We start from the raw sequence: 15,000 nt of genomic DNA, 5'->3' as shown, positions 1-15,000 counted from the left end.
ATAACATCAGGGATGAAAATGTGGAGTTAAAGGAAGCAAAAACATCAGATGAAGAAGAAACAGACAGCAAAGCTGTGACTGATGACTCATCAGAAATGAAACCTGAAGAGGCTTGCCAATCCCTTGATGCTGAAGCTGTTTTTGCCACAGTTGAAGGACCCTTAATGGTAGATAAACGCCCTGTAAGATCCCAGAAAGTTTCTCTTGAACATGAGAACGTTATGGCTAACCCAGAAGAACAAACTTTGAATGATGATGCAAGGAAGACGAGCTTCAGTAAAGGTTTGTGCTGTGAGGAAACTGAATGTGTTGTCAATTCTGGTGGAGGAACTGCAGGGGCATCTGCTGAATTACAGGACATTGAGGGAGAGCAGCAGCCCATCTCACATCTTAAAACAGGTGAGGAAGCTACAGTACGATAAACTGCAATGTATTTGGAACTAATGTAGACTGCAAGCAGTCTCTCTTTTGCTCTAAATCGTTGAAATGAACGAACTGTTCAAAATGGCTGAAACTACTGGGCGCAAAGACTGTGGTTATGCCCGTGGTATTTGCGGCCTGCAGTTTCAGCCATTAAAAGTTCAATGTACGTGTGTCCGTACGCGTTCGTTCCAACGATTCTATAGCAAAAGAGATACTTTTGGCAGTCTAGAACTTTTGTTGTTTGTAAAGGACATTCCAAAAGACGGGCAAATTGATCGCATAATCTAAGGGGAAACAACTTTACACGAAATATAAGCTTGTAGTGCAGAATAACCATGTTACTGAGATTTATGTCTTCTTAAACGGTACTTTGGCTTCATTCACATGCACTACACAGTAAGAAAGTAATTAAATTGTTATAATGCCCAATATTGATTTTGCTTGCAGCCACATGGGGGTATCATAGGGAAGAGCTGAGCCTTGTTCCCTTCAGACAATAAAATTTCTTTGACAATTCTTTTTCAATAGAAGGAAACTGTTTGTTTGAAGTTGGCTCCCTCTAGTAAAATATAATGCAGTGAGGTGTTAAGTAATTTGTCAAAATAGAAAATTAAAGCATACTCAGAACCTTCAAAATGAAAGCTGAACTGTTTTATCCCCCATCTTTTAGTAGACCTGTAAACGCCTTTGCATTTCTGTGTTCCAATAACATTCCAGGATTGCCCGAATTAAGCAACCTATTGCAAGTTACTTGGAATATATACCTGACAAATGATATTCTGAAGATATAGATTTTCTCGATCATTTCAAACAAAAAATAATGAACTGATAGCTTTCTTCTTTATTTTTTCCACAGTTGCCAGTTTAAGGGGAAAATTGCCACCAAAGCCTCCTCGACAAAATGTGCTTAGAAAGAGGGCTGCCATTGCAAGTAGCAAATGTGAGTTAAACTCAGATATCATTGTTCACGACAATGGTAACGATCAAGAGGACCTGTAGCTTTTATTTGAATCTTTACACTGAAGAATTGTATCCACAAACATACATGTAAATTTTAAGAACAAGTTTGACTTGCATATTAGAAAGCATCACCTAAGTGGAATGTAAGTAACGCGCAGTTAAGCTTTTATTTGAATGGTGACGGACAGCTCAGGAGATAACTCACCAAGTGAACTTAAAAGTTTAAATCACCTTGCGTAGCATGATAATATACAGCACCACTCTGGGAAATACTGCACAGTAGCTTTGCACTTTTCTAGACTTAGTTTTGACCTGGTTACATATAACTTGCAAAAAGCTACTATTATCATTGAAGGCAACACAAGTTGCCATTGATAGTATTTTAAATTTCTGATTTATTTTGGTGCTATTTCTCAACAGTGTTCAAAAGCCGTTTAGAGATCTCAGCTTATGTTGCAGAAGAAAAGTTTACCCTGGATCAAGAAATTGATTCTTTGGGTAATGTCATTTTCAAAGTTGAGAAAGAGCTACTCAGTGGAATGAAATTTGCAGGTCAGTGAAGTGTTGATACATAATATGACATTTTATTTTGTTTCTGAAAATACATTTTACATGTATATTTATAGGCTAAGAGTTCCAGAGTGCTGTCTTGATCAAGACAAATCCTGGTCCCCTTTATAGTTCTTTTCATTTTTTATTATTGGTTCCAATATTTTAAGGAGACACTCAGAAAGTACTGCTCATTAATCGTTATGACATTACCATTGCTTATGTTCCAGAATGTCAGGAGGAATGCATTGGCTTGAAACAAGACTGGCTCAGCTTGAATAACTACCTGGATCAGCTTAATGCAAGGAAACAAAACCTTGAAATTCTGTAAGTTTTGTTTAAAATGAAAAAAAACTTGCAAGTGATAACTAAAATGACTTACTGGTTAACAGAGGAATAACATTAGTTCTATCTTCATACCTCTGTGACAATGATTCCTTCTTAATTTTAGTGAGCTGTCTGAAAATCTTGAACAAATTGTTAGCATGCTGAAGGCAGAGCTAAGATTGCTGTTTGAGATGGATGGTAAGTGAAGTGAGCTAAAAGGACTATTTTGCGTAACAACTTGGCAGAGAAAGCAATTATATGTACTCAAGTAAAGCTATGATCCTCGCAGTTATGGACGCAATTTTAGCAATTGCGTAGAGAAGCCTGAAAAATTCAGGACTTCAACGGGGATTTGAACCAGTGACGTTGCGATACCGGTGCGACACTCTAACCAACTGAGCTATGAAGCCACTGACATTGGGAGCTGGTCATTTGTGGGTTCTAATTTTCCCTTGAGGAATGAATCAATGAACGAATTGATATATGAAATGAATCATGTACTGTACTGCGGATATGAAATTAAATAAAGCTATGGTCATCGCAGTTGTGGACGCAATTTTAGCAACAGCATAGAGAAGCCTGAAAAATTCAGGACCGGTGTCACGAGGTCACGGGTTCAAACCCCGTTGAAGTCCTGAATTTTTTAGGCTTCTCTGTGCACAATTGCTAAAATTGCGTCCATAACTGCGAGGATTATAGCCTTATTTGGTTTCATATCCACAGTTCAGTATATGATTAATTTCATATATCATTTCATTCGTTAATTACATGTGTACGGTGTGCACGGTAATGTGAAGACGGAAAGCATCAGTAGCCTTGGTTCTACACTTCTAAAGTTTACATGAGTTGGAATGTTTTGTTTGTTTTTACAAATGTAGACTGGTGTAAATGTGATCGTAAGAGAGCTCAAGAGGCCAGTCTTCTCAGCCTTGTGCTCTCCCTTGATACCAAGAGGCGTGAGAACTATTGAACTGGTAAGGTCGGTGTTAAATACAACAGTGGCAATACATAACCACTTTTAAGAGATCTACCCTTGAGGTACATTTTCAACAAAAAGGGAAAAACGTTAAATTTTAATTTAGTCTAGCAGATTTTGAAGTCCAACCTGGTTAGGGGAGGTCAAGCCAGTTGGCTATTTTTTAATTATTACAAGCCTGAGCTCAGCCAAGGACAAGTTTTCAGACCTAATACTACCTACCTAGCTGCCATTGAAGTCTTTTGAACAATGCCAAGAGCCACTTCAAGTTAAGAAATCTACTTACAGACTTTTTAAGCTTGGTTTGTTCCCATAACAAACACACCTTTATCATTATGATATGATTTTCACAAAAATAATTTGAGTAAATATTAGAGATACCATGAAAAAAAAGGGAAAATGAAAAAGCTTCCAAGTATTATCTGAATATCATAACAGTTACAGCTGATGTGATAACAGAGAGTGAAGCACCTCGATGGAATTTGGTTGTCATACAATGTCTGTGAAAGTAATCCAGAGAGGGACGGTTGGCAGTGACTGACGTTTCGACAACCTCAGCAGAAGTCATCTTCAGAGTCAAGTGACGGTTGGAAATTCAAATGAATGTAGTGAAACGTCATGCAGTCACTGTCAACAGTCCTTCTCAGGACTACTTTCACCCAGAGGATCAAATTCCATCGAGGTATATAACTCCTGGGTCAAACCATTCCTATTTTAGAGGTCAAGAGTGCAAATTATTATATTGTTATTCTAGTGACCCACAAATTGAAGTTTTAGTACAGAATTGAGTATGAGTTTTTGTTGCAAAACACATCATATCGCATGTTAAGATTAAACGTTTTAGTTCAAAATTCCCAAATGCACAATTAAAGTAACATATATCCTTGGCTTGTACCGACGTCATGGCAGCCATGTTGGTGTACTGAACAATAGCAAAAATGTCTTTTGGGAATTTGGCTCTATTATTATGCAAAACACGAGCGACATTTTGCTTTTGTTTTGTACACTAACATGACCTTCTAATCACGTGAGTGCAAGCCAAGAATTAATTACCACCTTATTTTCAAATTCCTTTTTCTTTATTTTCAGGTCCTGTTCAATAGTTCAGTAATGTGTAAATAATTTATTGTAAGTAGTCCTTTTCCATCTGTACATTTAATTGTAAATATTTCTGAGTTAACTTACAGAGACCAAGTTAGAGTAAACTGCTTTAATACTGTCAGAAAATGTTTTTTCCTCACACTGCAGATTAGAATTTTCACTACAAAGCAAGTACGTTATTTCAAATTGCTACAGTTATTTAAATTAATGAAGTTGCGAAGACATAAATTGTATTTTTTTTGTTAAACAAAGACGTTTTGTCATAGCCTTTTGCAATTTTCATGTTTAAAGTGTCACAGATGTACAAGGAACAAACAAGTTTTTTTGTTTTGCGTAAAGCTTCAAATTTCCTTGTCTTTTAAATGCAAGAATTAAGAAAAATGTTTGTATTTTTAATACACTTGAAGAAGAGTGCTACATTACATTTTTTAGCAAATTATTTAACCAAAAAGCAATAATTTAAAATAAAGCAACAATCTCCTAATATATTTTCTTCTTTAAACAAATGTGCTGGTGTGCTTGATAACAAGATTCATTTAACATTTAAAAAAAACCTTTTGTTTTGCTCACATTTTACATTAAGTCAGTGAAGTCATTTTTCCGTGAGATCCTGGTTTGGTATTGTACAGTGACACGGATGCCATTTTATCTGTGATCTAATATTCCGTTTGTGTTTTCATCCAATTTGAAGCTAGGATTTTGATTCGTTAATAAATGACAGTGAAGCAATCACATTGGCTGCAGTTAAAGATACAGTTCAGTGATAAGTTGAAAAGGAATAGCTTTGTTATTGTTTTAAGACATCAAAATGCTCACTAAAAATGTGTATTATTCCCTTGTGCTGTCTTATAACGCTTTGATTAAGACCTAAACAGACATCTTGTAGAAAACAAACTGCCATCTACACACACTATGGTTCATGTTATTATGTTAAGACCAAAATGTTTTTGAAATTTTCTGTGCTCATTCTATACTTGCAAGTTAAAATTCTTCATCCGCAGCAAATCAAAAGTATTTCTCGCCTCAAGTCTTGACACGAGCAGATCTATTCAGATTATTTTATTTTCCATAGTTTTGTTACGTTTTGCATAAAAAAAATTCTACAAATCTGTTTGTTTTCTTTCTCTTTGAATTCATTTTTACGTTCTTTTACCACGATCTGCTAACTTTCTATTCTATTTTTTTCCTTGCTATGTGTTGCTCCCTTGCTTGCCTGTTTTGGTTTGTTGCTTACTTTAGTTGGTTGTGTTTTGTTGCCTGTTGTCTGTTGTGTGTTTTATGTTGCATTTTCATCCCATTAGGCGCTTTAATTTCGCAATTAGGTATTTTGCAATTGTAGAGCTTTTTTGCATTTCTCTGACTGCTTGTTTTCTCATTGTACTGTTGACGCTATCCTTGCTTTCATGTGCATTTCCGTTAGCCATTTTCTTTTGTAATTAGGTTCTTTTATAATTCTCAGCTTTCTTTCTTTTCTTTCTTTCTTCTTTTAATAAGTATTAGGTAGTATTTATTTATGTATTTTTTCAATTATAGGGTCTTTCTGATCTCTCCTCTTTTCTTATTCCTACTCACTTCATTTGTGTTTTTTTTTTCTCTTACTTTGTCCATTATTTGTCAACAGACAATAAAAAATAAACAAAACTGAACAACACAAAATTATGAAAAGATCAAGATTAACATCCCCTGCTTTGACCTTTTCCACTTTTTTTTCCTCGGATAGTGGTTACATCTGAACACATTATTTTTCTTGACACTGTTCTAAATATAGCTATAATTAAAGGTTGTCTTAAAACAATAACAGCAACAACAAAGTCACTTTTCAGACCATTTAACTTCATCGGGGCATTCATCACAGTCATTTATGAATAATCAATTTCATTCCTTATGATTGGATGAATTCCGAGACAGTTTGTTTGAACAGAGACAAAATTACTTTGAAATGTGTGGCAAGGACACCATTGTTGCACATGATCATGAAATCATGTGATAATCTAAGTGAGCAAAGGTGTGCCCGTTCCTTGTTGAGTATCAAGTATTTATGAGTCAATGAGTTAGTGCAGTTACCCTAACCCATAAAATGAAAGCTGAAATTTCATAGAGTCCTTAGGCCTAATCACTGAAACGAGGGCTTAGGCTTAATCAATAAATTATTGCTATTATGACTGTGAGTCTCATTGACTCATGACTCACTGACTCATTGACCATTTGACTCATAAATCATGGGACCTCTCCTTGTTACGTTTTCTGATGATTTTTTTTGTGACGGATGTTTATGCTGTATTTTCTATTTTCATGAGTTTTATCGTCCTTTACTTACTGTTGAGGTTCTTTTGAAATTTTTGTTTTTTTAAAATCAGTTTAGATTATTGCTTTTTGGATTCCTAGCAATATTACTTTGCTTTTAGACTTCTTGCTAAAACTAAATCTTCACTATTCAGTTCATAATTATGCATAAAGTAAATTTGATTCTTTGTTTTTTTGTGGAAAGTTGTAAATAAAAACAGAACTGTAACTACAACAGTTTGTGTCATATTTTGTTGTTTATTCCCGAGCGTATGGCAACTGAGGTGCTTTTGAACAACAAGTGACAACCCAATTGGAAACGTTTGCTGAGCAGAAAGTGCTGCCTTTATAATTCATCTGGAAATGGTTAGACTTCTCGCCAGCGCGGTGAATATATCTTCCTATAAGGAATTTCTCAACTAAACCCTTTTTCAGTAAATATAGATATAACCGTACTTAATATGCTGCAACATTTGATGAGAGACGCTACACATTAACATAAAATATTAGTAATGCTCTGCAGGAGTCGAAAGGACAGAAGACTAGTATGTTTAACTGTATGCAGGTAGCATATGAATAGGCCAGTTTCGTATTCTAACGGTTGATCTGGATCTAGCATGAAATGGAGGCTAATGCAGGCAAATTAATTTGCATTTGAAAAGATTTAATTCTGTCTAAAGGCATACGGTGGCCATGCTGAGTTACGATGGACGGACAACTTGTGTTTTACCCCACTGAAACCTGTTTTCACATGCATCAACTTGGCCCAGGTTATAAAATCTATTGTTCCTTTTAGCCAGCATAGACACTGCATAAGTAAAGTCTTATGGGGTAAAACGGGAGGTAATATGTTACATTTCATTGAATACCACACAAGCCAACATTTTCCAAAATTGGGGTGAATGAGTATTTGAGCCACTTTTGAAATTCAACTGATCAATCAGGTACGTATACCGGTATCAATCCTGTCCTTAGTTCTACAACAAGTCTCTTTGCTGTAGAAAAACTACCAGTAAGTAGTGCCTTGTTGCTTTAAGAACAAGTAGTTTGTTGTTGTTTTAAAGAGTAGTAGTTCTTTGAAGTAAGACTTCTTTGAGTAGTTCTTTGCTGTTTTAAGAACGAATAGTTTTTTGTTGCTTTAAAGAGTAGTAGTTCTTTGAAGTAAGACTTCTTTGAGTAGTTCTTTGCTGCTTTAAGAACGAGTAGTTTTTTGTTGCTTTAAGGAGTAGTAGCTCTCTAAAGTAAGACTTGTTTGAGTAGTTCCTTGCTGCTTTAAGAACGAGTAGTTTTTTGTTGCTTTAAGGAGTAGTAGTTTTTGAAGTAAGACTTGTTTGAGTAGTTCCTTGCTGCGTTAAGAACGAGTAGTTTTTTGTTGCTTTGAGGAGTAGTAGTTCTTTGAAGTAAGACTTCTTTGAGTAGTTCCTTGCTGCTTTAAGAACGAGTAGCTTTTTGTTTCTTTAAGGAGTAGTAGTTCTTTGAAGTAAGACTTCTTTGAGTAGTTCCTTGCTGCTTTAAGAACTAGGTGTTAGCATGTTTGCAGCATCGTTATTTTTGTGGAAATCATGGCCGGCTGCCATTTGTTGAACTAACTTACATAAATTTGGCGATTTGACAAGAATTCGTCATATTTGACGAATCGAAATCAGAAACCAGATTCGCCAACATGGCTGGCAACCACGCACTGAGCTTTACATACATTTGGATGTGAAAAAGTGAGACATTAAAACACGCTGACTTACTTCAGAATGCCGGAAATCGCGTTTCCGTGGACTAAAATTGCAAACTTTTCCTGGGGAGGATCCCCCCTACAGGGGCACTTTTAATCGAACCCCCTTTTGTAAAAACCTGGATCCGCCCCAGACCAGCAATTGTACATTACAGCATTGCTATCTGTGTCTCAAGATAATGGTTGCAGACCACCTATACAATAGTGGCCGGGTATTCCTAAGATGTAATGGTCGTTTTTGAAAAAAAATATTTTTGGACCAAATCAAGTTTTTAAACTTCATTTGGTTTAAATGTTTAAATGTTTAAATGTTTAAAAACAGTTATGCCACATTAACATAAATCTATTTTAGGTAAAAATAATATTTAAAGCCTCATTTACAATAGCAAGTTTTCCTTGGCAGTGTAAATGGAAAGATATGACAAGTTTTTCCTTGTCAAGTGTCCTTCTTCAAGGACACTTGTCAAGGAAAAATCAAATTTGTCAAGGACGATATTTGCTAGTATAAATTACGGACGTAACGATAGCAGAGTAACAATAACTCTCAAAAAAGAAACGATCGTTTTCAATTTACAAAACATGTTTCGACGTACTCATGTCATCTTCAGTTGCAAATGAGCTTTTCAACGGTTGTACATGTGAATTTATGTTAAGGTATGTTGCAAAATTACATGTCAGAACTTGCGTACAATTGTACGCAAGTTCTGACATGTAATTTTGCAACATACCTTAACATAAATTCAAATGTACAACCGTTGAAAAGCTCATTTGCAACTGAAGATGACATGAGTATGTCGAAACATGTTTTGTAAATTGAAAACGATAGTATAAATTACTTGTCAAGTGCACTTGTCAAGGAAAACTTGTCATATTTTTCATTTAAACTACCAAGGAAAACTTGTCAAGGAAAACTTGCTAGTGCAAATGAGGCTTAAATAATGGGAGAAAAATTTGTCTTCTTGAAAAAAAACCGTGAAGTATTCATGGTGACGTCAAAGGCAGTTCATTTGCATGCTAATAGCTCACGCAAAACAATAGAGGTTTTGCAAGGCAGCCATGTTGCATGGCAGGAACAATGAAAATGTTTTGCCTTAGAAAGAGCATTTGTTCCCATAGGAAAAAGAATCTATTGTTCCTGCCATGCAACATGGCTGCCGTGCAAAACTTAACTTCTATAGACCTTTTCACGATTTTTGACGCCATCTTGGCTAGGGGCCAAACACGGCTAAAATTAACGCCGCTACAAAGAGGTGGATTTCCACAGTGAAAGTTTCTTTTAAAAGACATTTATACAGAGATTATTTTCATGAAATATAAAGAAGAAGATCAGGCTACAAGGACCATAAACGTATTTTTAAGATTTCATACAAGCCCTTCTAATCAAGATCATGCAAATTGCCGCAAAATTTGAGGCCACGTGAGAAGATTTACATTTCTAATTTACCTTTGTCGTACCTTCCTTAATCGCCTTATTTTCTGTTGAATGAATGATATCAATAAAATTATTTAAATTAGTGGCAAAAGTTGGAAATTCGTCCCTTTTTAGCGGCGCTGCAGCTGTTCAAAGTCGACCAAAATCCCATACATTTACTGTAATTTTAGCCATGTGGCCCCCGGCCAAGATGGCGTCAAAAACATTCAAAGTCAAAAAAGACACAATTTGTTATTTTATTTTGCTCTTCTTTCATCTTTTTTCTTTGTTTTCGTTCATGGCTTTTAATTGTGACTGACTAATTCACACTGAATGCTTTTACGTAGTCAATGTTGAAAACTGTCCACTTGCAAAATTCTGTGCCAAGCAGTGCGCTCGCACCACCTTTGCGTGATCGTTGTTATGAATGAAATAACGAAAACAGCTGCTTATTAGTTCTGAGTGCACGATTGTAGCGCGATTTGCCGTTATCAAATTGCTACGGTGATTTGAGCTTGAAATTTAACCAAGGCTTAGTTAATCGGCGAGACAGGTTTAAACGTTTACACAGTAAATAAGCAAAAACAACACTTATGACTTTAGGATGACATGTGGGTTGTCCACAATCAGAGTTGCGTGGTAGAGTGGAATTGGATACTACTCTTTTTGAAATGTTATCTCGGGGATACTCGGGAAAGAATCGGAACCGTGTACTTATTCGGATACTCTGCAATTGTCGAAAAGAGGCACTCTCCCATAACAAATTTCTAGTTTCTAAAGAAACTGTGGTGCTGCGTCGGTGGGAGAGTGAAACAGGAAAATCTGACGAAGGGGTAACGCTCGAAACATCAGCTTTCCAAAATCGTTGACGGTGGTTATTCGACCTTTATCAAATGATAAAACCAAATTTTTCCATTCTCCCATAACGCTTCATGGTTATTTAACCTCGCTTTGAGCAGGCTACCAAGTCTCTCACGTATGACCGAACACTTTATGATAAAAGCCCAAAACTTGACAACTCTTTCCATGGTATTGTTCAGAGCAGTCTGAAAATCATCCGTTCTATTTCTGCTATCGCAGACGGTAAATAGACCAACCTCCTTAAAGAAAATACATAATCGGCGAAAGCACAGGAAAAACTGGTTGATGCGTTGACTTGTTTTTGTCAGTTTCTGCTTCATTGACTAAAAAGGGTGCTACATTTGACATTTGAGCTCTATGGACGTCATAAAGATCGCCAAATGTTACTCCTCCAGTGTTTAATTTTAGTGGATTTTAAAGTAGACTTTTCTAAGAAAAGAAGTGTTCGAGAACAAAGCCACTGTTTAATGGAGTTAGAGGAAGCTTCCTTATGATTTATTTGATGGATTGAGCCGATAAACATTAATTAAACTTCAATATACGTAAAAGGGAAACATGATATTGGGTTTTACAGCCCATGTCCTTGTTTCTCTCAATTGAGAACCAAACCGTCTTAGTATTGCTGCGGTGGTTTTTCGATGAAGACGTTTAAAAGCACTTAATCATAACTTTAGAATTATTAGTGGTTTTGCAACAACATAATGGCATCGAGCTTTCACCTCGTCGACTACCGGGTTGTATCTACCGTGACGTCAAACTATTGGCATCTGCTTCGGAGGCAAGAAGCAAGTTCTTCCTTGTTTTGATCATTGGCAATCAATGCATGCAGGGTCACAAATTGAGGTGGAAAGGAATAGCTGGTCTGCTTCGATTGTTTATGTACATTTGTAAGTAGGTTAAAGAAAAAATTGTTTATGTTTCTTGTAGCAATGTAACCTTTTTAAAAAATAAAGTACTGTCAGCAAGCCAAAATATGGGAATTCGTGTAAGCGTTTACACAGTAAATCAGCAAAAACACAACATTTGTAACTTTAAGATGATGGAAAAAAGTGACAGGTACACGTGCAGTGAGTTGTTCCACAATCAGAGTTACATGGTAGATAGAGATTACTTCATGGAAAATGCGGGCGTACGATTTTTATTCACGAGTTGACAAGTATCAGAAAACGAACGATCAACCGCTGGAATAAATTCCATTTTCCTGTCTTCGACCTTCCTTTTCAAAAGTCGTTCAAGCAATCGTACATCTCGTTCAGTTTTTTGAGCGGCATTTCTGTTTTCTTGTTTTAAAATAAATTTCTCAACTGAGCAAACAGAAGCAAACCTTCCCTCGGCTCGGCCATTTTTCACAGCGCGCGTTTTTTGTGCAACGGCTGTCGGATGACGTTCCATTCGATACGTTCATTCATCACTAGTGAAATTTCGTCGTACCCGTTGCTGATTGGACGAACGATATTTCTTCACAGTGAAATTTTGTCGTTCGTGTTCCTGATTGGCTACATTTAGAATCAGTACGAATTTTATTCCATGTGATTTTCGTGGATAAATCTCAGTACCTATGAAATAAAGTGGAATTGGACACTACTCTTTTTCAAAGAGATGTATTTCGGATGTTGTCTCGGGGATACCCGGAAAAGAATCGAAACTTTATACTTGTTCGAACACTCTGCACCCACACTTCCTCTATACGCTTTGACGAAGGGCTAACGCTAGAAACGTCAGCTTTACAAATCGTTCACGTTGGTAATTCGACCTTTATCAACACGTTTGATGAAACCAAATTTCCCCATTCTCCCATAACGCTTCATGGTTATTTTTAAAACCTCCCTTTGAGCAGGCTCCCCAGTCTCTCACGTTTGACCGAACATGTTACGATAAAAGCCCAAATGTTGACAACTCTTTCCATGGTATTGTTAAGAGCAGTCTGAAAATCATCCGTTCTATTCCTGCTACCGCAGACGGTAAATGGACCAACCTGCTTAAAGAAAATACATAATCGGCGAAAGCACAGGAAAAATCAGGTTGATGGGTTGACTTGTTTTGTCACTTTCTGCTTCATTGACTAAAAGGAAGGAAAATATGCAAAGAGTCCTTTGACATTTCAACTCTATAGAGGCCATAAAGACCGGCAAATGTTACTCTTCCAGTGTTTAATTTTAGTGGATTTTAAAGTAGGCTTTTCTTAACCTAAGACATGAAGTGTTCGAGAACAAAGCCACTGTTAAATGGAGTTAGAGGAAGCTTCCTTATGACTTATTTGATGGAAAGGAAAGGAAAGGAAAGGAAAGGAAAGGAAAGGAAAGGAAAGAAACTTTATTTAAGTGTCTGGATATTCTAGCGCTGGAGCACTAATTGGGGACACTGTAAACTTAAATTAACAATGAAAGAAAATCAAGTCAAATTAGGGTAATTAATCAGTTAATTAATTAAACTTCAATATACCGGTACCTAAAAAAGGTAAACATGATATTGGGTTGTACAGCCCATGTCCTTGTTTGTCTCAATTGAGCAGCAAACCGACTTAGTATTGCTGCTGTGGTTTTTCGATGAAGACGTTTAAAAGCACTTAATCATAACTTTAGAAGTGTTTTTTCAACAACACAATGGCATCGAACTTTCACCTTATCGACTACCGGATTGTTTTCGTCAAAACAAACCCACCGTGACGTCAAACTATTAGCATCTGCCTCGGAGGCAAGAAGCAAGTTCTTCCTTGTTTTGATCATTTGCAATCAACACATGCAGGGTCACAAATGGAGATGGAAAGGAATAGCTGGTCTGCTTCAATTGTTTGTTTAACATTTTTTGGTAGGTTAAGTACAAAATTGTTCATGTTTCTTGTAGCAATGTAATGTTTTTAAAAAATAGAGCACAACAAGCCAAAGTGTGGGAATTCGTTTAACGTTCATGCCAGCGAAATCCCTTCTTCTTTATTACCTCTGAGGAAAAACTGACACGTAACGTTAACCCAAGATACTTTGATTTTATCATGTTTTTTTTTAAGTTTATGTAAGCCTTACGTATGCTGCAAAACAACTTAAGGTGTCTCAAAATAATTTTAACACATAAAAGACACTCTCTCTAGATCGAATGACGCCACAACACTGTATCTTGTAACAGCAATGTTATGGTGCCATATGAAACACCGATTATTTCTGAACAAGATATGATCATTATTGTAATGTAATAAGTTACCTTCGCAACGGGAAGGTTCAGCAAAAACACCCTATACTTTGGATTTAGTTGTTCATATCTCAAAAACAAACTCGGTGACCCCCCATTTTTAATCGATGAAAAGTGATAAGAAGGCCACGGTAAAATTTCGGCAAAGTTTAAAAGAATTGTGTACAGCCGATTCAGAATCACCTTATAAAAATCACAGAATTAAGGTGGCTCTGAATCCGCTATACAGAATTTATTTAAACGTTTCATCTTGCCCTTCTGATTACCTTTGAGAAATAAAAAATGGGGGTCACGAAGTTCGTTTCTAAGGGATAAGGATCTAAAGACAAAATAAATAGTGTTTTTACCGGGCTTGCCCGTTGCCACGGTGACATATTACGTCACAATATTGACTGTATCTTGTTCAGCAATAGTTCGTGTTTCATTTGGTACCACAATATTGTACATGATACACCGTTGTGGTACCGATCCTTCTAATGAGAGGGTTTAAGTTCTTTTACGCAAAAGTAATAGTTTGAAAATCTAAACGAGAGCTTGCACACTTTCTTGACTATGTTTCGATGCGATAACTTGGATGCTACGTTTGCTCTTTATTAGAAGAAAGAATTTTATTTTTAAACTGATTATTTTTCTCAAAGTCCTGAATAACGTTTCTTATCGCTAATCAAATGATTGGTCAGTGTTCCTCATGCGAATACAATCTGTTTTATTCACCTAAACATACAAAAAGAAAAGCAGCAGTGACTTTAATTTGCATTCTCTTTCATTTCCTTTCGTTCTCAAACAGTCCTAAACTTTCTGCTGTGCGTGAAAGCACAGTGTGATCCGAATGGTGTGTCTTAAGTGGAAGCTTTTCCAGTCCAAACTATCCGTCTGATTATCCTAACAGCGAGACTTGTCGATGGATAATTTCTGTTCCGCAAGGCTCTCGAATCCGGCTCGATTTCACGACATTTATTTTGGAAACCTGTTTGGTGTCTTGTTCGTGTGATCACGTCATAATAAGGGATGGCAGCGCTGACAATTCGCCAAAGTTGGGAGAATTTTGCGGGAACAACAGACCTCCGCCAACTTATTCAAGTGGAAGGTACATGTGGGTGGAATTTGACAGTGATCTAAGATCGAACGACCAAGGGTTTTTAGCGACATACACTGCTATAGGTGAGAACCTAGGAACAGTGTAGCTTTAACGAGGCTCGA

At 36.5% G+C, this 15,000-nt stretch overlaps 2 protein-coding genes across 4 annotated transcripts in view; both read left to right on the top strand.

Moving 5' to 3' along the window:
- Positions 1-6,854, top strand: part of LOC138007738 (microtubule-associated protein futsch-like) — a 7,735-nt gene extending 881 nt beyond the window's left edge. Inside the window, exons 1-7 of one of the 3 annotated variants that reach the window (XM_068854799.1) lie at positions 1-399; positions 1,280-1,363; positions 1,804-1,935; positions 2,163-2,259; positions 2,384-2,457; positions 3,138-3,233; positions 4,325-6,854. The exon at positions 1-399 is cut by the window's left edge and continues 881 nt beyond it. In XM_068854799.1, the coding sequence (XP_068710900.1) occupies positions 1-399; positions 1,280-1,363; positions 1,804-1,935; positions 2,163-2,259; positions 2,384-2,457; positions 3,138-3,229 (878 nt within the window). In that variant the 3' untranslated portion in view covers positions 3,230-3,233; positions 4,325-6,854. Of the gene's footprint in view, positions 400-1,279; positions 1,364-1,803; positions 1,936-2,162; positions 2,260-2,383; positions 2,458-3,137; positions 3,239-4,324 lie in introns of those variants that run through there. The other 2 variants (XM_068854801.1, XR_011124103.1) reach the window with 2 other exon arrangements.
- Positions 6,855-14,642: 7,788 nt separating this feature from the next.
- Positions 14,643-15,000, top strand: part of LOC138005773 (tolloid-like protein 2) — a gene marked incomplete at its 5' end in the record, with an annotated part of 31,745 nt that continues 31,387 nt past the window's right edge. The window contains one exon of the mRNA XM_068851955.1: positions 14,643-14,961. Coding sequence (XP_068708056.1) covers positions 14,643-14,961 — 319 coding nt within the window. The remainder of the gene's footprint in view (positions 14,962-15,000) is intronic.

The sequence above is a fragment of the Montipora foliosa genome, chromosome 6 (assembly GCF_036669935.1).
Source record: "Montipora foliosa isolate CH-2021 chromosome 6, ASM3666993v2, whole genome shotgun sequence".
NCBI lineage: Eukaryota > Metazoa > Cnidaria > Anthozoa > Scleractinia > Acroporidae > Montipora > Montipora foliosa.
Note: the sequence above shows the minus strand (reverse complement) of the source record. Positions and strands in the feature narration are given on the sequence as shown.